Source organism: Salmo salar, chromosome ssa06 (genome assembly GCF_905237065.1).
Source record: "Salmo salar chromosome ssa06, Ssal_v3.1, whole genome shotgun sequence".
Lineage (NCBI taxonomy): Eukaryota > Metazoa > Chordata > Actinopteri > Salmoniformes > Salmonidae > Salmo > Salmo salar.
The window spans coordinates 89,045,997-89,069,780 of NC_059447.1; the positions used below are offsets into that span (position 1 = coordinate 89,045,997).

A 23,784-nucleotide genomic window follows, 5' to 3' on the forward strand; every position below is an offset into this window, starting at 1 on the left:
TCTCTTCTACCTTTGTCTCTGCACAGACTCCACACCTCTTCCAATGTGACGAGAGGGCATGATTAGATGGCTAGATAAGAAACATGATGGAGAATGTGTAACTTATTCTCTCTAACACAGCCTTTTCTCTATATTAGGTATACTATTAGTCTGCCACTCGTCCCCATATTGTTTTTTTGTCTATCATCCCTGTAGGAAGGGACGAGGGGTGGCTAAAACGTTTCTTGTCTATCATCCCTGTAGGAAGGGACGAGGGGAGGCTAAAAAGTGTCGTAAGGTGTATGGAGTGGAGCGCAAGGACCAATGGTGCACGGCCTGCCGCTGGAAGAAAGCATGCCAGCGCTTCCCAGACTAAACGAGTGTGTGAACGAAGGATGATGAACGAAAGAGACTCTAAAAAGAGAGGACACGATCAGGATCAGGGCCTGTAAGCCATCAAGAACAACAACTTCCTTTTTTTTCTACCTTGTTTATTTTCCCCTCAAGGAATAAAGTGATTTCAGTTTTTTTATACGTTGACCTGAGAAGTAAGTCAGTGTGCGATGCTGGTGCTAGTAGCTAGTAGGTTAGACTGTGTTATGTGGTAGGCCAACAATGCTCTTCCGTCCCAGACCTGTTTGTGCTGTGTAGCATGGCAACAACCATAGGAGTTAGCTATACACAGGGATGGAACTTTTTGGGCACTGGCTAGTTGCCCTGGGTAACATATCCTACTAGCCTGGTCTGTACAGTACTAGTGGGCTAGCTTCATATCCTACTAGCCTGGTCTGAACAGTACTAGTGGGCTAGCTTCATATCCTACTAGCCTGGTCTGAACAGTACTAGTGGGCTAGCTTCATATCCTACTAGCCTGGTCTGAACAGTACTAGTGGGCTAGCTTCATATCCTACTAGCCTGGTCCAGGATTCTTCTTCTTCTATACAGCAAACAGATCTGTCACCAGGCTCCTTCCACTGAGAGCATCTCTCCTCACCTTCCACTAAGAGCATTTCTCCTTCCACCTTCCACTGAGAGCATCTCTCCTCACCTTCCACTGAGAGCATCTCTCCTTCCACCTTCCACTGAGAGCATTTCTCCTTCCACCTTCCACTGAGAGCATTTCTCCTTCCACCTTCCACTGAGAGCATTTCTCCTCACCTTCCACTGAGAGCATTTCTCCTTCCACCTTCCACTGAGAGCATTTCTCCTTCCACCTTCCACTGAGAGCATTTCTCCTTCCACCTTCCACTGAGAGCATCTCTCCTTCCACCTTCCACTGAGAGCATCTCTCCTCACCTTCCACTGAGAGCATCTCTCCTTCCACCTTCCACTGAGAGCATTTCTCCTTCCACCTTCCACTGAGAGCATTTTTCCTTCCACCTTCCACTGAGAGCATTTCTTCTCACCTTCCACTGAGAGCATTTCTCCTCACCTTCCACTGAGAGCATCTCTCCTCACCTTCCACTGAGAGCATTTCTCCTCACCTTCCACTGAGAGCATTTCTCCTTCCACCTTCCACTGAGAGCATTTCTCCTTCCACCTTCCACTGAGAGCATTTCTCCTCACCTTCCACTGAGAGCATTTCTCCTTCCACCTTCCACTGAGAGCATTTCTCCTCACCTTCCACTGAGAGCATTTCTTCTCACCTTCCACTGTATGTTTTTTCTCTTCTTCTTCAACATTTCATTCTTCCCTGTGGTCTCTACGGTGGTAATGGAAACCTGTTACTTCTATATGGTGTGCTATCTATGAGTTCTTCCTTTGGACTATTTTGTGTTTGTGTCTCTTTTTTAAATGATTGTCTTTCTGTCCCGCCTGAGAGGTAGGCAGAGGTTTATGTTATGTTTTGGCACATTTTATTGAAATGTATTTTACAAGGATAATGATAAATAAGCTACATTTGGTTTGACTCATTGTGGTTTGAATCGAGTCAGTTCCTTCCATAACAGTATTTTACTCTTCCCCGTCTTGGTAAGCCATGTTATGGTCCTGTCTGTATAAGCTTCTGCACAGGATTGGGGTCAATTTGAATTGGGCAGTCAATTCAGGAATTAAACTTTGCGTTTGTTCTCAATGATTTCTCAATAAATGGAAGAGGAGAAGCTAATTATTTCAAAAGCTTGTCAAGTTTAGAATTTTTATTCAAATCACTTCCTGTATTGATTGACTTCAATTGGAATTGAACCCAATCCTACTATTGGACCACTACCAAGGGTTCAGGCAATTAGACAACTGAATTTGTATTAGCCTTCTAATGAAACAACAAAAACGTGTTGTCTTACATTATTAACACATTCAAATAAAGTACCACCAAAAATAACCACAGAGAATATTGGGCACTGACAATTTTCTGTAACGACAATCCACAAGAGAAATAGCAAACTAATTTATTATATTTTTCTCTATACAGGTTTCATGAAGACTTTTAAACAATAATACACATTAGAAATGTACACTGTATTCACAAAGTTCTTAGTGTATGAACGAGAGACATGTACTCACAAACACATGCACACACACACACACTCTCTTTAACATACCCCAGTACAGTACTGGATAAATACTGCCTAAAGGTATGCGTGGCAAAACAATATCACCCTCTAACAGGTGAAATTCTAACCTATAACCATAACATAGTGTTGTGTTATTGAGTATTTTCAGACAAACTGTGTTTCATACAATAACAAGAAGATAACATGCACATATCCCTCGTCTTGCCTTTTTTTTGGGTCAAAATCAGATAGGTGGTAAATTCAGTTTGATATGTATCCTAGAAGACAAATACAGGACATGATCTACTCTACCAACACCAGTGTTACCCTACTGTCTGGGATGCTGATTCTACTCTACCAACACCAGGAGGCAGTGTTACCCTACTGTCTGGGATGCTGATTCTACTCTACCAACACCAGGAGGCAGTGTTACCCTACTGTCTGGGATGCTGATTCTACTCTACCAACACCAGGGGGCAGTGTTATCCTACTGTCTGGGATGCTGATTCTCTCTACCAACCCGGGGGCAGTGTTACCCTCTGTCTGGTGCTGATCTACTCTACCAACACCAGGGGGCAGTGTTATCCTGCTGTCTGGGATGCTGATTCTACTCTACCAACACCAGGGGCTATCCTGCTGTCTGTTTCCTACCAACACCAGGGGGCAGTGTTACCCTACTGTCTGGGATGCTGATCTACTCTACCAACACCAGGGGGCAGTGTTACCCTACTGTCTGGTAGCTGATCCACTCTGCGGTTCCCACTATATGGCCAAGCTGCAAAATCTAAATTGACTTTATAGTAAACATTTATGAAAACTAAAATTAGCTTTTTGGTGTAAATAAAAAATGAGGGCAAACCAAAGGTTGGAGGTAAAGGTTAAGTTTAGGATTAAGGTTAGGGTTAGGTTTAAAATCAGATTTTAAGAAGAGAAATTGTAGAATAGGCAGGGCTTCCAACTTTGCAACTTGGCCAGATATTGACGACTGTTCTCTGCCCAGTAACATACAGTATATTCTCAGAATAGAGAAGATGCAGACCACCAGTTCTTTAACGACCCAGAGACCGTGAACAGTGCAAATAACAAATGCAACCCTTCACTCGCTCAAGCATTAAATAAAATAAAAAATTAAAGAGCATACATACATCATAAACATCCATCCAGTCATCATCCTAACATGGGTGGTATTAGATCCAGGATCTAGTATCATGTCGTCTACATTTTACGATACTGAAACAATATTACATTGCACTTTTATTTTTCAGGATGCAGTTCATTAACTGGGGCAGTAGGGTGGGAGAAACATCGATGGTTGGAAGGAAACATTCCTTACTTCTCTTCACAACACCGGATGGGTTTCAGAATGATGATATCATTACTCTTCTTCGTTAGGCTGATGAGGTATGAGGGAGTTTACGGTCCCTGTGAACATAGTTGGTAACTATATGAATAGAACACCAAAATAATAGCAGACAAATGGTAAACTATAGTCATTATTATTTCTATGGAGGTACTTGGGAGGGTGGAGTCACGGGAGAAGAGAAGACCCAGAGGGTGTGGAGGGAAGGGAAGGTTACAGCCGGCTGGGTAGCCTCCTGAATCCTTGGGCTGGGTTATTGAACCTACCAACACCGCGGCCAGGGATGCCTCCGCTGGTCATCCCCAGGTACTGCCGGAGGAGCTGGCTCACCCTCTTCTGCTTGTTCCACTTCCTGGCCGACTTCCTGATCCCGATGAACCCTCCTAGGCGTTTCTGCAGTGGCCGCCCCACCGGCCCGCCAATCAACTTCCTATAACCGTGGTGACCTTTCAGGAAGCCCCCGAAACGCTTGGTCAGCTGGACCGCAGCCTCCTCCTCGTCTCCTCCCTCCCCCTGACTGCTCCTTCTCCTGTCCACTTCCTCCTCCTTCTCTTCCTCCCTGTTTTCCAGAGCCAGGGAGTCTTCCTCCTCGGTCGAGCCCAGCGGGGAGGAGTCGTACTGGGCATCATGTTGCTCCAGGGCCCTGTCTTCCTGGTCTTCTGTGTCCTGCTGGTAGTGCTCCATGGCTGCAGAGTAGAGGAGGTGTCCATCAGACTCCAGGTGTACAGGGCCCAGGTTCAGCTCCTCTGCTGCTCTCTTAGACACAGCACCGCCATCTGGTGGGAGGAGGTAGTGCGGTAGGATGGCTCGCTGACACAGCTCCCAGGTGAGGGCAGGGGAGACGTGACCCTCACACTCCAACAGACACATCTGTGGACAGACAGAGAAGGACAGGGAGAGATGTTAGTAGAGTCTAGACTATATGTCCTCTGAGTCAAGTAGCCCTGTACGTTTGTACGGGTAAAAGGGAGTAATTTGAGACTCATGCACAAACCTGACAGGCCCATGATAGCTGTAATTGTCAGTTTTGATGAAGTAAACAGTAAATCCGGTTAACTAATCCCCTTCAGATTGGAGATGAATTAAAGATAGTTGTATGAAAGGCGGCTCACATCAAAAGAGAATGGTTAGCTATTGATGGAAATGAATTATCCGTATCAAATGGAATGGGATCACCGGGGGATTCTCCTCACATCAGATCTTTGCAGCAATTTGTGTGTGTGTGTGTGTGTGTGTGTGTGTGTGTGTGTGTGTGTGTGTGTGTGTGTGTGTGTGTGTGTGTGTGTGTGTGTGTGTGTGTGTGTGTGTGTGTGTGTGTGTGAGTGCATACCATGTAATGACCTCATGATCTCTCAGTGAGTGGTGGGGAAACGATGTAACAATAAAACAACAAAACCAGGAACTTCCCATCTAGAAGTTTCTTTTACAATGTGTCAATCATCCATCTCTGTCTGCATCGCCCTCATAAACAGCTAATACAGAGCACCACAGAGCTCCATCCTATCTGCACCAGCCAATTAGCTGCTATATTACCACAGAGCTCCATCCTCAGCTGCACCAGCCAATTAGCTGCTATATTACCACAGAGCTCCATCCTCAGCTGCACCAGCCAATTAGCTGCTATATTACCACAGAGCTCTATCATTCAGCTGCACCAGCCAATTAGCCGTTATATTACCACAGAGCTCTATACCCAGCTGCACCAGCCAATTAGCTGCTATATTACCACAGAGCTCCATCCCCAGCTGCACCAGCCAATTAGCTGCTATATTACCACAGAGCTCCATCCCCCAGCTGCACCAGCCAATTAGCTGCTATATTACCACAGAGCTCTTCCAGCTGCACCAGCCAATTAGCTGCTATATTACCACAGAGCTCCATCCCCCAGCTGCACCAGCCAATTAGCTGCTATATTACCACAGAGCTCCATCCCCAGCTGCACCAGCCCACAGAATCATTACCAGCACTGCTATGTCTCAGAACTACTTGGGTTCAAAGAGTATTTGAAATCATGTCAAATACTTGAGCTGGGCTTGATTAAGCTTGACTGGCTTAATGGAACCTATAGAATAGTCCCAGCACTGAAAAACTAATCGCCCCATCTGGCACTCCAGGCAAGCTAGAGCAAACACTGAAAATATTTCCAATAGTTGTTTAAACCCAGGTGTGCTATTTTCTTCGTTAACCTGCCTCAGTCAGAAGCATTATTGGAATGATTATCTACATTAGCACTGCTACCGCTACATCCCATGAGTCACCCTAATGGCAGAATACTCCATTACTGTTCTAACTTGTAAATGCTGTGTCGTAAAAACTTTTTGGGAGAAAGTGTTTTTCAAATAAACAATGATGATCACACGACAACTATCATCCACACAACCGTCATCCATACAACCATCATCCACACAACCATCATCTATCATCCACACATCCATCATCCACACAACCATCATCCACACAACCATACATCTATCATCCACACAACCATCATCCACACAACCATCATCTATCATCCACACAACCGTCATCCATACTACCATCATCCACACAACCATCATCTATCATCCACACAACCATCATCCACACAACCATCATCCACACATCCATCATCCACACATCCATCATCCACACAACCATCATCCACACAACCATCATCCACACAACCATCATCCACACATCCATCATCCATACAACCATCATCCATACAACCATCATCCATATAACCATCATCCCCATTCTGCATGCAGGACATACACACACACACACATAGTCACTCACCAGTGTGTTGAATGTTTGCTGCTGGGTCTGGGGGTTGGGTAGGGGTAGTAGGAGGCCACAGGCCAGGCAGTCACCCTGGCAGTCACTCCATCCTGGGGAACACAGACGCACCACCACCAGCAGTAGGCTCCACAGGGACCGCTTCATGACTCACTACTGAGGGAGGGAGGGAGGGAGGGAGGGACGGATGGGCAATAGGGACGGGAGGAAGGTGGAGGCCCGAGTGTGTAGGGTATATATGGTGTAGGGCACAGCCTGGTGAGAAGACACAGAGGTGAGGAAAGAGGAGGTTAGTCGCTCATTTCAAAATGTTAATTTAAAAGGGGTGAGCAGGGGCACAACAACAACAATAACAACAACAGCATAATACAACTGAGAAAGTTAAATTGGTCAGGTGTGTCCACTTTCCAGATAGGATAGATAGACCTCGAGGGCCTGTTCCGTAAAGTCGATGAAGAAAGAGTTCTCAATCGGCCGACAGCAATGCAGGAGTAGCTTGTTTCATACACAGTGCAATACGTTCATTAAAGAGTCACAAAGGGAAGTTAATTATCAGCCTCAGTAATTGTACTGCGCATTAGCTGCCTCATGGTTTTAATAGGGAGGAAATGAATGAGAGCGAGGAAACAAGAAAAAAAGAGAGTGTGGGAACGCGAAGAAGGAACGCGCTGCATTCGCTCACGAACCGACCAACCAACAAAGTTTTACGCCTCTGACTCACATTGCCACCATACTCCTGTATTAGTCACCAACATAAGGCCTGGTACTTTACTCCTGTATTAGACACCAACATAAGGCCTGGTACTTTACTCCTGTATTAGTCACCAACATAAGGCCCTGGTACTTTACTCCTGTATTAGTCACCAACATAAGGCCTGGTACTTTACTCCTGTATTAGTCACCAACATAAGGCCCTGGTACTTTACTCCTGTATCAGACACCAACATAAGGCCTGGTACTTTACTCCTGTATCAGACACCAACATAAGGCCTGGTACTTTACTCCTGTATTAGACACCAACATAAGGCCTGGTACTTTACTCCTGTATTAGTCACCAACATAAGGCCTGGTACTTTACTCCTGTATTAGTCACCAACATAAGGCCTGGTACTTTACTCCTGTATTAGACACCAACATAAGGCCTGGTACTTTACTCCTGTATTAGTCACCAACATAAGGCCTGGTACTTTACTCCTGTATTAGTCACCAACATAAGGCCCTGGTACTTTACTCCTGTATTAGACACCAACATAAGGCCTGGTACTTTACTCCTGTATTAGACACCAACATAAGGCCTGGTACTTTACTCCTGTATTAGACACCAACATAAGGCCTGGTACTTTACTCCTGTATCAGACACCAACATAAGGCCCTGGTACTTTACTCCTGTATTAGTCACCAACATAAGGCCTGGTACTTTACTCCTGTATTAGACACCAACATAAGGCCTGGTACTTTACTCCTGTATTAGTCACCAACATAAGGCCTGGTACTTTACTCCTGTATTAGACACCAACATAAGGCCTGGTACTTTACTCCTGTATTAGTCACCAACATAAGGCCCTGGTACTTTACTCCTGTATCAGACACCAACATAAGGCCTGGTACTTTACTCCTGTATTAGTCACCAACATAAGGCCTGGTACTTTACTCCTGTATTAGTCACCAACATAAGGCCTGGTACTTTACTCCTGTATTAGACACCAACATAAGGCCTGGTACTTTACTCCTGTATTAGTCACCAACATAAGGCCCTGGTACTTTACTCCTGTATTAGTCACCAACATAAGGCCTGGTACTTTACTCCTGTATTAGACACCAACATAAGGCCCTGGTACCTTACTCCTGTATTAGACACCAACATAAGGCCCTGGTACATTACTCCTGTATTAGACACCAACATAAGGCCCTGGTACTTTACTCCTGTATCAGACACCAACATAAGGCCCTGGTACTTTACTCCTGTATTAGACACCGACATAATGGCCTGGTACTTTACTCCTGTATTAGTCACCAACATAAGGCCTGGTACTTTACTCCTGTATTAGACACCAACATAAGGCCTGGTACTTTACTCCTGTATTAGTCACCAACATAAGGCCTGGTACTTTACTCCTGTATTAGACACCAACATAAGGCCTGGTACTTTACTCCTGTATTAGACACCAACATAAGGCCCTGGAACTTTAATCCTGTATTAGTCACCAACATAAGGCCTGGTACTTTACTCCTGTATTAGTCACCAACATAAGGCCTGGTACTTTACTCCTGTATTAGACACCAACATAAGGCCTGGTACTTTACTCCTGTATTAGTCACCAACATAAGGCCTGGTACTTTACTCCTGTATTAGACACCAACATAAGGCCCTGGTACTTTACTCCTGTATTAGTCACCAACATAAGGCCTGGTACTTTACTCCTGTATTAGACACCAACATAAGGCCTGGTACTTTACTCCTGTATTAGTCACCAACATAAGGCCTGGTACTTTACTCCTGTATTAGACACCAACATAAGGCCCTGGTACTTTACTCCTGTATCAGACACCAACATAAGGCCCTGGTACTTTACTCCTGTATTAGACACCAACATAAGGCCTGGTACTTTACTCCTGTATTAGACACCAACATAAGGCCCTGGTACTTTACTCCTGTATTAGTCACCAACATAAGGCCTGGTACTTTACTCCTGTATTAGTCACCAACATAAGGCCTGGTACTTTACTCCTGTATTAGACACCAACATAAGGCCTGGTACTTTACTCCTGTATTAGTCACCAACATAAGGCCTGGTACTTTACTCCTGTATTAGACACCAACATAAGGCCTGGTACTTTACTCCTGTATTAGTCACCAACATAAGGCCCTGGAACTTTAATCCTGTATTAGTCACCAACTGGCACCCTATTCCCATGGGGCTCTGGTCCAACGTAGTGCACTATATAGGGACTAGGGTACCATTTGGTGCCATTATATGATCATGAGGATAATAAGGCATTAAGATGTCATATATATGGTGTCACATATGTCTTTCCAGCGTTCATAAAGACGTGCAGAGTGAATATTGAAAGGGCTATTCTATGTCAGACTAGGTAAGGCGATTTTCGAGGAGAAAATGATTTAAAATGATTAAAATTCTCTCTCATAGCTATTAAATCTCACACATCATTAATGTTTCTTGATACGTTTTGAGAAGTGACTTGATGGAGAGTTTTTTTAATGATCTTCTGTTTGATAATAACTGTTTCATGTGTTTGTTTGAAATGACGGGGATATAAAGAGCAGGCAGTGTTTCGGAGGCCAAGACAGGGGAGAGGACAGTTCTTCAAGAAATGGCTACACTCTTAGAAAAAAAGGTAAGAACCTAAAATGGTTCTTCCACTGTTCCCATATAGGAGAACCCTTTGAAGAACCTTTTTTGGTTCCAGGTAGAACCCTTTTGGGTTCCATTTAGAAACCTTTCCACAGAGGGTTCTACATAGAACCCAAAAGGGTTCTACCTGACACCAAAAATGGTTCTACCTGGAACTAAAAATGGTTCTCCTATGGTGAGCAGCCAAAGAACCCTTTCGGAACCCTTTTTTCTCAGAGTGTAAATTCCAATGTCTATACTAACTAGTAGAGGTGAAGTTGTAGTGCCTCAGAACAAATGATTTATATATACATTAGATGACTGACAGGGGGCGCTGTTTAGAAGCCATCACACCTCCCTCCCCCACCACATATTCATGTCAACATTTCTTTTTTGTCACGTTTATTCTATTACAGACACCTTAATACATACTTTTACATTATATTATGTGAGCTAAACATAACATTTTTAATAAAGAAAGATATAAAAACATTTTCCTTAAAATTAAAGTATAATTTTTTTAAAGTTCTAATGTTACTGTACCCATTACATTACAACAACAAAAATACTTAAATACTTGTAATTTTGTCCTTGAAATGTTTAAAGGGTTTATATACATCATTGCTCAGAGCACTTTTGTTCTATTATTCAGCTCACTTGGCTTGGATTTACAACAAGGTGTGCCAACATCACTTTTCTGAATGGGCTTCAATATATTTGACAATATAAACTATGTAGAAGAGCTCCCCTGAGTGAGCGCGATAGTCTGTCAGAGTGTCTGTTAGCAGTCATCCTGGAGGAGGAAATGTGAAATGACTGATCTATATCTGAGCCAGAGAGAATGTGCTAATCCTCCCAGGGTAGGACTACCTGACTATACCAGCCGCTGGTAAACAGCTCCTGTCTCCAGACCTGGGCTCAAATATTATTTGAAATCATTTCAAATACTTTACCTGGGAGTGATTAAGGATTTCTGGTGCAATAAACCAATATAAATGTCGCAAAACTGCAACACTGCCCTCTTGGAACTCCACGCACACTAAAGCAAACTCTCAAGGTATCTGAAAGATTTCAAATAGCGTTTGAAACCAGGTCTGCAACAGCCCTGTACAGATCCTAATCCTGCAGTATGGATCCACACACCTATGGTATCACACAGGAGCAGGTGGAATCACTGTCAAACAGCAGAGGCTGGGGATACGGGATAGGTATAGTATGTACAGGATATACAGGGATTAATGTCAAGGTGAAGGAAGACATGAGATTGTGCAGGTACTGATTATAACCCAGTTGTCAAAATGGATTAAAAGGTGACATCAACCCTTCTTTTTTGCCCACTGATAAGTCTCTCCGGATAAAAGCTTCTGTCAAATTAATAAAATGTAAATAGATTATGTAAATGTAATGTCTGGAGGGAGAGAGCTAAACCGACATCTGTATAGGGAAATAACTATGGGAGGAGTGTTCAGTTCAGGGACACTTGTTCAGGTCCCACTGGGCAAAAAAACTGGTTCAATCAACGTTGTTTCCACGTCATTTCAACAAAACAGAAAAATGCAATGTGATGATGTTGAATCAATGTGGAATGCTGATTGGATTTACAAAAAAAGTCAGCAAAGTAAAGATTTTGTTGTTGTTGTTGATTTCACGTTGAATTCACGTTAGTTGACAACTCAACCAAATGTAAATCAGAACTAGACGTTGTACTGATGTCTGCCCAGTGTGGTGTTTCCTTTAGAGGTCGTTTCATCATGAGTACCTCTGATGTTGAATTAGCACTGTGTCTAGGTCTGTTGAATTAATTAGCACTGTGTCTAGGTCTGTTGAATTAATTAGCACTGTATCTAGGTCTGTTGAAATTAGCACTGTGTCTGGGTCTGTTGAATTAATTAGCACTGTGTCTAGGTCTGTTGAATTAATTAGCGCTGTGTCTAGGTCTGTTGAATTAATTAGCGCTGTGTCTAGGTCTGTTGAATTAATTAGCACTGTGTCTAGGTCTGTTGAATTAATTAGCACTGTGTCTAGGTCTGTTGAATTAATTAGCACTGTGTCTAGGTCTGTTGAATTAATTAGCACTGTGTCTAGGTCTGTTGAATTAATTAGCACTGTGTCTAGGTCTGTTGAATTAATTAGCACTGTGTCTAGGTCTGTTGAATTAATTAGCACTGTATCTAGGTCTGTTGAATTAATTAGCACTGTATCTAGGTCTGTTGAATTAATTAGCACTGTGTCTAGGTCTGTTGAATTAATTAGCACTGTGTCTAGGTCTGTTGAATTAATTAGCACTGTGTCTAGGTCTGTTGAATTAATTAGCACTGTGTCTAGGTCTGTTGAATTAATTAGCACTGTGTCTAGGTCTGTTGAATTAATTAGCACTGTATCTCGGTCCGTTGAATTAATTAGCACTGTGTCTAGGTCTGTTGAATTAATTAGCACTGTGTCTAGGTCTGTTGAATTAATTAGCACTGTGTCTAGGTCTGTTGAATTAATCAGCACTGTGTCTAGGTCTGTTGAATTAATCAGCACTGTGTCTAGGTCTGTTGAATTAATTAGCACTGTGTCTAGGTCTGTTGAATTAATTAGCACTGTGTCTAGGTCTGTTGAATTAATTAGCACTGTGTCCAGGTCTGTTGAATTAATTAGCACTGTGTCTAGGTCTGTTGAATTAATTAGCGCTGTGTCTAGGTCTGTTGAATTAATTAGCACTGTGTCTAGGTCTGTTGAATTAATTAGCACTGTATCTAGGTCTGTTGAATATTAGCACTGTGTCTAGGTCTGTTGAATTAATTAGCACTGTGTCTAGGTCTGTTGAATTAATTAGCACTGTATCTAGGTCTGTTGAATAATTAGCACTGTGTCTAGGTCTGTTGAATTAATTAGCACTGTATCTAGGTCTGTTGAAATTAGCACTGTGTCTAGGTCTGTTGAATTAATTAGCACTGTGTCTAGGTCTGTTGAATTAATTAGCACTGTGTCTAGGTCTGTTGAATTAATTAGCACTGTGTCTAGGTCTGTTGAATTAATTAGCACTGTGTCTAGGTCTGTTGAATTAATTAGCACTGTGTCTAGGTCTGTTGAATTAACTAGCACTGTGTCTAGGTCTGTTGAATTAATTAGCGCTGTATCTAGGTCTGTTGAATTAATTAGCACTGTGTCTAGGTCTGTTGAATTAATTAGCACTGTGTCTAGGTCTGTTGAATTAATTAGCACTGTGTCTAGGTCTGTTGAATTAATTAGCACTGTGTCTAGGTCTGTTTAATTAATTAGCACTGTGTCTAGGTCTGTTGAATTAATTAGCGCTGTATCTATGTCTGTTGAAATTAGCACTGTGTCTAGGTCTGTTGAATTAATTAGCGCTGTGTCTAGGTCTGTTGAAATTAGCACTGTGTCCAGGTCTGTTGAATGAATTAGCACTGTGTCTAGGTCTGTTGAATTAATTAGCACTGTGTCTAGGTCTGTTGAATTAATTAGCACTGTGTCTAGGTCTGTTGATTAATTAGCACTGTATCTAGGTCTGTTGAATTATTAGCACTGTGTCTAGGTCTGTTGAATTAATTAGCACTGTGTCTAGGTCTGTTGAAATTAATTAGCACTGTGTCTAGGTCTGTTGAATTAATTAGCGCTGTGTCTAGGTCTGTTGAATTAATTAGCACTGTGTCTAGGTCTGTTGAATTAATTAGCACTGTATCTAGGTCTGTTGAATTAATTAGCACTGTGTCTAGGTCTGTTGAATTAATTAGCACTGTGTCTAGGTCTGTTGAATTAATTAGCACTGTGTCTAGGTCTGTTGAATTAATTAGCACTGTGTCTAGGTCTGTTGAATTAATTAGCACTGTGTCTAGGTCTGTTGAATTAATTAGCACTGTGTCTAGGTCTGTTGAATTAATTAGCACTGTGTCTAGGTCTGTTGAATTAATTAGCACTGTGTCTAGGTCTGTTGAATTAATTAGCACTGTATCTAGGTCTGTTGAAATTAGCACTGTGTCTAGGTCTGTTGAATTAATTAGCACTGTGTCTAGGTCTGTTGAATTAATTAGCACTGTGTCTAGGTCTGTTGAAATTAGCACTGTGTCTAGGTCTGTTGAATTAATTAGCACTGTGTCTAGGTCTGTTGAATTAATTAGCACTGTATCTAGGTCTGTTGAATTAATTAGCACTGTATCTAGGTCTGTTGAATTAATTAGCACTGTGTCTAGGTCTGTTGAAATTAGCACTGTGTCTAGGTCTGTTGAATTAATTAGCACTGTGTCTAGGTCTGTTGAATTAATTAGCACTGTATCTAGGTCTGTTGAATTAATTAGCACTGTGTCTAGGTCTGTTGAATTAATTAGCACTGTGTCTAGGTCTGTTGAATTAATTAGCACTGTGTCTAGGTCTGTTGAATTAATTAGCACTGTATAAAGGTCTGTTGAAATTAGCACTGTGTCTAGGTCTGTTGAATTAATTAGCACTGTGTCTAGGTCTGTTGAATTAATTAGCACTGTGTCTAGGTCTGTTGAATTAATTAGCACTGTGTCTAGGTCTGTTGAATTAATTAGCGCTGTGTCTAGGTCTGTTGAATTAATTAGCACTGTATCTAGGTCTGTTGAATTAATTAGCACTGTGTCTAGGTCTGTTGAATTAACTAGCACTGTGTCTAGGTCTGTTGAATTAATTAGCGCTGTATCTAGGTCTGTTGAATTAATTAGCACTGTGTCTAGGTCTGTTGAATTAATTAGCACTGTGTCTAGGTCTGTTGAATTAATTAGCAACGTGTCTAGGTCTGTTGAATTAATTAGCGCTGTGACCAGGTCTGTTGAATTAATTAGCACTGTGTCTAGGTCTGTTGAATTAATTAGCACTGTATCTAGGTCTGTTGAAATTAGCACTGTATCTAGGTCTGTTGAAGTTAGCACTGTGTCTAGGTCTGTTGAATTAATTAGCACTGTATCTAGGTCTGTTGAATTAATTAGCACTGTGTCTAGGTCTGTTGAATTAATTAGCACTGTGTCTAGGTCTGTTGAATTAATTAGCACTGTGTCTAGGTCTGTTGAATTAATTAGCACTGTGTCTAGGTCTGTTGAATTAATTAGCACTGTGTCTAGGTCTGTTGAATTAATTAGCACTGTGTCTAGGTCTGTTGAATTAATTAGCACTGTGTCTAGGTCTGTTGAATTAATTAGCACTGTGTCTAGGTCTGTTGAATTAATTAGCACTGTATCTAGGTCTGTTGAATTAAATAGCACTGTGTCTAGGTCTGTTGAAATTAGCACTGTATCTAGGTCTGTTGAATTAATTAGCACTGTATCTAGGTCTGTTGAAATTAGCACTGTGTCTAGGTCTGTTGAATTAATTAGCACTGTATCTAGGTCTGTTGAAATTAGCACTGTGTCTAGGTCTGTTGAATTAATTAGCACTGTGTCTAGGTCTGTTGAATTAATTAGCACTGTGTCTAGGTCTGTTGAATTAATTAGCACTGTGTCTAGGTCTGTTGAATTAATTAGCACTGTATCTAGGTCTGTTGAATTAATTAGCACTGTGTCTAGGTCTGTTGAATTAATTAGCACTGTGTCTAGGTCTGTTGAATTAATTAGCACTGTGTCCAGGTCTGTTGAATTAATTAGCACTGTGTCTAGGTCTGTTGAATTAATTAGCACTGTGTCTAGGTCTGTTGAATTAATTAGCACTGTATCTAGGTCTGTTGAATTAATTAGCACTGTGTCTAGGTCTGTTGAATTAATTAGCACTGTGTCTAGGTCTGTTGAATTAATTAGCACTGTGTCTAGGTCTGTTGAATTAATTAGCACTGTGTCTAGGTCTGTTGAATTAATTAGCACTGTGTCTAGGTCTGTTGAATTAATTAGCACTGTATCTAGGTCTGTTGAATTAATTAGCACTGTGTCTAGGTCTGTTGAATTAATTAGCACTGTGTCTAGGTCTGTTGAATTAATTAGCACTGTGTCTAGGTCTGTTGAATATTAGCACTGTGTCTAGGTCTGTTGAATTAATTAGCACTGTGTCTAGGTCTGTTGAATTAATTAGCACTGTATCTAGGTCTGTTGAATTAATTAGCACTGTATCTAGGTCTGTTGAATTAATTAGCGCTGTGTCCAGGTCTGTTGAAATTAGCGCTGTGTCTAGGTCTGTTGAATTAATTAGCACTGTGTCTAGGTCTGTTGAATTAATTAGCACTGTGTCTAGGTCTGTTGAATTAATTAGCACTGTGTCTAGGTCTGTTGAATTAATTAGCACTGTGTCTAGGTCTGTTGAATTAATTAGCACTGTGTCTAGGTCTGTTGAATTAATTAGCACTGTATCTAGGTCTGTTGAATATTAGCACTGTGTCTAGGTCTGTTGAATTAATTAGCACTGTGTCTAGGTCTGTTGAATAAATTAGCACTGTGTCTAGGTCTGTTGAATTAATTAGCACTGTGTCTAGGTCTGTTGAATTAATTAGCACTGTGTCTAGGTCTGTTGAATTAATTAGCACTGTATCTAGGTCTGTTGAATTAATTAGCACTGTGTCTAGGTCTGTTGAATTAATTAGCACTGTGTCTAGGTCTGTTGAATTAATTAGCGCTGTATCTAGGTCTGTTGAATTAATTAGCACTGTGTCTAGGTCTGTTGAATTAATTAGCACTGTGTCTAGGTCTGTTGAATTAATTAGCAACGTGTCTAGGTCTGTTGAATTAATTAGCGCTGTGACCAGGTCTGTTGAATTAATTAGCACTGTGTCTAGGTCTGTTGAATTAATTAGCACTGTATCTAGGTCTGTTGAAATTAGCACTGTATCTAGGTCTGTTGAAGTTAGCACTGTGTCTAGGTCTGTTGAATTAATTAGCACTGTATCTAGGTCTGTTGAATTAATTAGCACTGTGTCTAGGTCTGTTGAATTAATTAGCACTGTGTCTAGGTCTGTTGAATTAATTAGCACTGTGTCTAGGTCTGTTGAATTAATTAGCACTGTGTCTAGGTCTGTTGAATTAATTAGCACTGTGTCTAGGTCTGTTGAATTAATTAGCACTGTGTCTAGGTCTGTTGAATTAATTAGCACTGTGTCTAGGTCTGTTGAATTAATTAGCACTGTGTCTAGGTCTGTTGAATTAATTAGCACTGTATCTAGGTCTGTTGAATTAGCACGGTATCTAGGTCTGTTGAATTAATTAGCACTGTATCTAGGTCTGTTGAATTAATTAGCACTGTGTCTAGGTCTGTTGAATTAATTAGCACTGTATCTAGGTCTGTTGAAATTAGCACTGTGTCTAGGTCTGTTGAATTAATTAGCACTGTGTCTAGGTCTGTTGAATTAATTAGCACTGTGTCTAGGTCTGTTGAATTAATTAGCACTGTGTCTAGGTCTGTTGAATTAATTAGCACTGTATCTAGGTCTGTTGAATTAATTAGCACTGTGTCTAGGTCTGTTGAATTAATTAGCACTGTGTCTAGGTCTGTTGAAATTAGCACTGTGTCCAGGTCTGTTGAATTAATTAGCACTGTGTCTAGGTCTGTTGAATTAATTAGCACTGTGTCTAGGTCTGTTGAATTAATTAGCACTGTATCTAGGTCTGTTGAATTAATTAGCACTGTGTCTAGGTCTGTTGAATTAATTAGCACTGTGTCTAGGTCTGTTGAATTAATTAGCACTGTATCTAGGTCTGTTGAATTATTAGCACTGTATCTAGGTCTGTTGAAATTAGCGCTGTGTCTAGGTCTGTTGAATTAATTAGCACTGTGTCTAGGTCTGTTGAATTAATTAGCACTGTATCTAGGTCTGTTGAATTAATTAGCGCTGTGACCAGGTCTGTTGAATTAATTAGCACTGTGTCTAGGTCTGTTTAATTAATTAGCACTGTATCTAAGTCTGTTGAAATTAGCACTGTATCTAGGTCTCTTGAAGTTAGCACTGTGTCTAGGTCTGTTGAATTAATTAGCACTGTATCTAGGTCTGTTGAATTAATTAGCACTGTGTCTAGGTCTGTTGAATTAATTAGCACTGTGTCTAGGTCTGTTGAATTAATTAGCACTGTATCTAGGTCTGTTGAATTAATTAGCACTGTGTCTAGGTCTGTTGAATTAATTAGCACTGTGTCTAGGTCTGTTGAATTAATTAGCACTGTATCTAGGTCTGTTGAATTAATTAGCACTGTGTCTAGGTCTGTTGAATTAATTAGCACTGTATCTAGGTCTGTTGAAATTAGCACTGTGTCTAGGTCTGTTGAATTAATTAGCACTGTGTCTAGGTCTGTTGAATTAATTAGCACTGTATCTAGGTCTGTTGAAATTAGCACTGTGTCTAGGTCTGTTGAAATTAGCGCTGTGTCTTGGTCTGTTGAATTAATTAGCACTGTATCTAGGTCTGTTTAATTAATTAGCACTGTGTCTAGGTCTGTTGAATTAATTAGCACTGTGTCTAGGTCTGTTGAATTAATTAGCACTGTGTCTAGGTCTGTTGAATTAATTAGCACTGTATCTAGGTCTGTTGAAATTAGCACTGTGTCCAGGTCTGTTGAATTAATTAGCACTGTGTCTAGGTCTGTTGAATTAATTAGCACTGTGTCTAGGTATGTTGAATTAATTAGCACTGTATCTAGGTCTGTTGAAATTAGCACTGTGTCTAGGTCTGTTGAATTAATTAGCACTGTGTCTAGGTCTGTTGAATTAATTAGCACTGTGTCTAGGTCTGTTGAAATTAGCACTGTGTCTAGGTCTGTTGAATTAATTAGCACTGTGTCTAGGTCTGTTGAATTAATTAACACTGTATCTAGGTCTGTTGAATTAATTAGCACTGTATCTAGGTCTGTTGAATTAATTAGCGCTGTGTCCAGGTCTGTTGAAATTAGCACTGTGTCCAGGTCTGTTGAAATTAGCACTGTGTCTAGGTCTGTTGAATTAATTAGCACTGTGTCTAGGTCTGTTGAATTAATTAGCACTGTGTCTAGGTCTGTTGAATTAATTAGCACTGTGTCTAGGTCTGTTGAATTAATTAGCACTGTGTCTAGGTCTGTTGAATTAATTAGCACTGTATAAAGGTCTGTTGAAATTAGCACTGTGTCTAGGTCTGTTGAATTAATTAGCACTGTGTCTAGGTCTGTTGAATTAATTAGCACTGTGTCTAGGTCTGTTGAATTAATTAGCACTGTGTCTAGGTCTGTTGAATTAATTAGCACTGTGTCTAGGTCTGTTGAATTAATTAGCACTGTGTCTAGGTCTGTTGAATTAATTAGCACTGTATCTAGGTCTGTTGAATTAATTAGCACTGTGTCTAGGTCTGTTGAATTAATTAGCACTGTGTCTAGGTCTGTTGAATTAATTAGCACTGTATCTAGGTCTGTTGAATTAATTAGCACTGTGTCTAGGTCTGTTGAATTAATTAGCACTGTGTCTAGGTCTGTTGAATTAATTAGCACTGTGTCTAGGTCTGTTGAATTAATTAGCACTGTGTCTAGGTCTGTTGAATTAATTAGCACTGTGTCTAGGTCTGTTGAATTAATTAGCACTGTATCTAGGTCTGTTGAAATTAGCACTGTGTCTAGGTCTGTTGAAGTAATAGCACTGTGTCTAGGTCTGTTGAATTAATTAGCACTGTATCTAGGTCTGTTGAATTAATTAGCACTGTGTCTAGGTCTGTTGAATTAATTAGCACTGTGTCTAGGTCTGTTGAATTAATTAGCACTGTGTCTAGGTCTGTTGAATTAATTAGCACTGTGTCTAGGTCTGTTGAATTAATTAGCACTGTGTCTAGGTCTGTTGAATTAATTAGCACTGTGTCTAGGTCTGTTGAATTAATTAGCACTGTGTCTAGGTCTGTTGAATTAATTAGCACTGTGTCTAGGTCTGTTGAATTAATTAGCACTGTATCTAGGTCTGTTGAATTAATTAGCACTGTGTCTAGGTCTGTTGAATTAATTAGCACTGTGTCTAGGTCTGTTGAATTAATTAGCACTGTGTCTAGGTCTGTTGAATTAATTAGCACTGTATCTAGGTCTGTTGAATTAATTAGCACTGTATCTAGGTCTGTTGAATAATTAGCACTGTGTCTAGGTCTGTTGAATTAATTAGCACTGTGTCTAGGTCTGTTGAATTAATTAGCACTGTGTCTAGGTCTGTTGAATTAATTAGCACTGTGTCTAGGTCTGTTGAATTAATTAGCACTGTGTCTAGGTCTGTTGAATTAATTAGCACTGTGTCTAGGTCTGTTGAATTAATTAGCACTGTGTCTAGGTCTGTTGAATTAATTAGCACTGTGTCTAGGTCTGTTGAATTAATTAGCACTGTATCTAGGTCTGTTGAAATTAGCACTGTGTCTAGGTCTGTTGAATTAATTAGCACTGTGTCTAGGTCTGTTGAATTAATTAGCACTGTGTCTAGGTCTGTTGAATTAATTAGCACTGTATCTAGGTCTGTTGAATTAATTAGCACTGTGTCTAGGTCTGTTGAATTAATTAGCACTGTATCTAGGTCTGTTGAATTATTAGCACTGTGTCTAGGTCTGTTGAATTAATTAGCACTGTGTCTAGGTCTGTTGAATTAATTAGCACTGTGTCTAGGTCTGTTGAATTAATTAGCACTGTGTCTAGGTCTGTTGAATTAATTAGCACTGTGTCTAGGTCTGTTGAATTAATTAGCACTGTGTCTAGGTCTGTTGAATTAATTAGCACTGTATCTAGGTCTGTTGAATTAATTAGCACTGTGTCTAGGTCTGTTGAAATTAGCACTGTATCTAGGTCTGTTGAATTAATTAGCACTGTATCTAGGTCTGTTGAATTAATTAGCACTGTGTCTAGGTCTGTTGAATTAATTAGCACTGTGTCTAGGTCTGTTGAATTAATTAGCACTGTGTCTAGGTCTGTTGAATTAATTAGCACTGTGTCTAGGTCTGTTGAATTAATTAGCACTGTGTCTAGGTCTGTTGAATTAATTAGCACTGTGTCTAGGTCTGTTGAATTAATTAGCACTGTGTCTAGGTCTGTTGAATTAATTAGCACTGTGTCTAGGTCTGTTGAATTAATTAGCACTGTGTCTAGGTCTGTTGAATTAATTAGCACTGTGTCTAGGTCTGTTGAATTAATTAGCACTGTGTCTAGGTCTGTTGAATTAATTAGCACTGTGTCTAGGTCTGTTGAATTAATTAGCACTGTATCTAGGTCTGTTGAATTAATTAGCACTGTATCTAGGTCTGTTGAATTAATTAGCACTGTGTCTAGGTCTGTTGAATTAATTAGCACTGTGTCTAGGTCTGTTGAATTAATTAGCACTGTGTCTAGGTCTGTTGAATTAATTAGCACTGTGTCTAGGTCTGTTGAATTAATTAGCACTGTGTCTAGGTCTGTTGAATTAATTAGCACTGTGTCTAGGTCTGTTGAATTAATTAGCACTGTGTCTAGGTCTGTTGAATTAATTAGCACTGTGTCTAGGTCTGTTGAATTAATTAGCACTGTATCTAGGTCTGTTGAAATTAGCACTGTGTCCAGGTCTGTTGAATTAATTAGCACTGTGTCTAGGTCTGTTGAATTAATTAGCACTGTGTCTAGGTCTGTTGAATTAATTAGCACTGTATCTAGGTCTGTTGAAATTAGCACTGTGTCTAGGTCTGTTGAATTAATTAGCACTGTATCTAGGTCTGTTGAAATTAGCACTGTGTCTAGGTCTGTTGAATTAATTAGCACTGTGTCTAGGTCTGTTGAATTAATTAGCACTGTGTCTAGGTCTGTTGAATTAATTAGCACTGTGTCTAGGTCTGTTGAATTAATTAGCACTGTGTCTAGGTCTGTTGAATTAATTAGCACTGTGTCTAGGTCTGTTGAATTAATTAGCACTGTGTCTAGGTCTGTTGAATTAATTAGCACTGTGTCTAGGTCTGTTGAATTAATTAGCACTGTGTCTAGGTCTGTTGAATTAATTAGCACTGTATCTAGGTCTGTTGAAATTAGCACTGTGTCTAGGTCTGTTGAATTAATTAGCACTGTGTCTAGGTCTGTTGAATTAATTAACACTGTATCTAGGTCTGTTGAATTAATTAGCACTGTATCTAGGTCTGTTGAATTAATTAGCGCTGTGTCCAGGTCTGTTGAAATTAGCACTGTGTCCAGGTCTGTTGAAATTAGCACTGTGTCTAGGTCTGTTGAAATTAGCACTGTGTCTAGGTCTGTTGAATTAATTAGCACTGTGTCTAGGTCTGTTGAATTAATTAGCGCTGTGTCTAGGTCTGTTGAATTAATTAGCACTGTATCTAGGTCTGTTGAATTAATTAGCACTGTGTCTAGGTCTGTTGAATTAATTAGCACTGTGTCTAGGTCTGTTGAATTAATTAGCACTGTGTCTAGGTCTGTTGAATTAATTAGCACTGTGTCTAGGTCTGTTGAATTAATTAGCACTGTGTCTAGGTCTGTTGAATTAATTAGCACTGTGTCTAGGTCTGTTGAATTAATTAGCACTGTGTCTAGGTCTGTTGAATTAATTAGCACTGTATCTAGGTCTGTTGAAGTTAGCACTGTGTCTAGGTCTGTTGAATTAATTAGCACTGTGTCTAGGTCTGTTGAATTAATTAGCACTGTGTCTAGGTCTGTTGAATTAATTAGCACTGTGTCTAGGTCTGTTTAATTAATTAGCACTGTGTCTAGGTCTGTTGAATTAATTAGCGCTGTATCTATGTCTGTTGAAGTTAGCACTGTGTCTAGGTCTGTTGAATTAATTAGCGCTGTTTCTAGGTCTGTTGAATATTAGCACTGTGTCTAGGTCTGTTGAATTAATTAGCACTGTGTCTAGGTCTGTTGAATTAATTAGCACTGTGTCTAGGTCTGTTGAATTAATTAGCACTGTGTCTAGGTCTGTTGAATTAATTAGCACTGTGTCTAGGTCTGTTGAATTAATTAGCACTGTATCTAGGTCTGTTGAAATTAGCACTGTATCTAGGTCTGTTGAAATTAGCACTGTGTCTAGGTCTGTTGAATTAATTAGCACTGTGTCTAGGTCTGTTGAATTAATTAGCACTGTATCTAGGTCTGTTGAATTAATTAGCACTGTGTCTAGGTCTGTTGAATTAATTAGCACTGTGTCTAGGTCTGTTGAATTAATTAGCACTGTATCTAGGTCTGTTGAAATTAGCACTGTGTCTAGGTCTGTTGAATTAATTAGCACTGTGTCTAGGTCTGTTGAATTAATTAGCACTGTATCTAGGTCTGTTGAATTAATTAGCACTGTGTCTAGGTCTGTTGAATTAATTAGCACTGTGTCTAGGTCTGTTGAAATTAGCACTGTGTCTAGGTCTGTTGAATTAATTAGCACTGTGTCTAGGTCTGTTGAATTAATTAGCACTGTATCTAGGTCTGTTGAATTAATTAGCACTGTGTCTAGGTCTGTTGAATTAATTAGCACTGTGTCTAGGTCTGTTGAATTAATTAGCACTGTGTCTAGGTCTGTTGAATTAATTAGCACTGTGTCTAGGTCTGTTGAATTAATTAGCACTGTATCTAGGTCTGTTGAATTAATTAGCACTGTGTCTAGGTCTGTTGAATTAATTAGCACTGTGTCTAGGTCTGTTGAATTAATTAGCACTGTGTCTAGGTCTGTTGAATTAATTAGCACTGTGTCTAGGTCTGTTGAATTAATTAGCACTGTGTCTAGGTCTGTTGAATTAATTAGCACTGTATCTAGGTCTGTTGAATTAATTAGCACTGTGTCTAGGTCTGTTGAATTAATTAGCACTGTGTCTAGGTCTGTTGAATTAATTAGCACTGTGTCTAGGTCTGTTGAATTAATTAGCACTGTGTCTAGGTCTGTTGAATTAATTAGCACTGTGTCTAGGTCTGTTGAATTAATTAGCACTGTGTCTAGGTCTGTTGAA

General features: G+C 40.2%; 2 protein-coding genes across 4 annotated transcripts in view; one reads left to right on the forward strand and one right to left on the reverse strand.

Moving 5' to 3' along the window:
* The window catches only part of znf395b (zinc finger protein 395b), a 33,241-nt gene extending 31,353 nt beyond the window's left edge, over nt 1-1,888 (forward strand). For all 3 annotated transcript variants that reach the window (XM_014206191.2, XM_014206189.2, XM_014206190.2), the window contains exon 10: nt 244-1,888. In XM_014206191.2, the coding sequence (XP_014061666.1) occupies nt 244-355 (112 nt within the window). In that variant the 3' untranslated portion in view covers nt 356-1,888. The remainder of the gene's footprint in view (nt 1-243) is intronic.
* Nucleotides 1,889-3,131: 1,243 nt separating this feature from the next.
* Nucleotides 3,132-23,784, reverse strand: part of LOC106608312 (proenkephalin-A-like) — a 35,686-nt gene continuing 15,033 nt past the window's right edge. Inside the window, exons 2-3 of the mRNA XM_014206192.2 lie at nt 6,610-6,864; nt 3,132-4,701 (exon numbers count right to left, since the gene is read on the reverse strand). Coding sequence (XP_014061667.2) covers nt 4,045-4,701; nt 6,610-6,756 — 804 coding nt within the window. The 5' untranslated portion in view covers nt 6,757-6,864 and the 3' untranslated portion in view covers nt 3,132-4,044. The remainder of the gene's footprint in view (nt 4,702-6,609; nt 6,865-23,784) is intronic.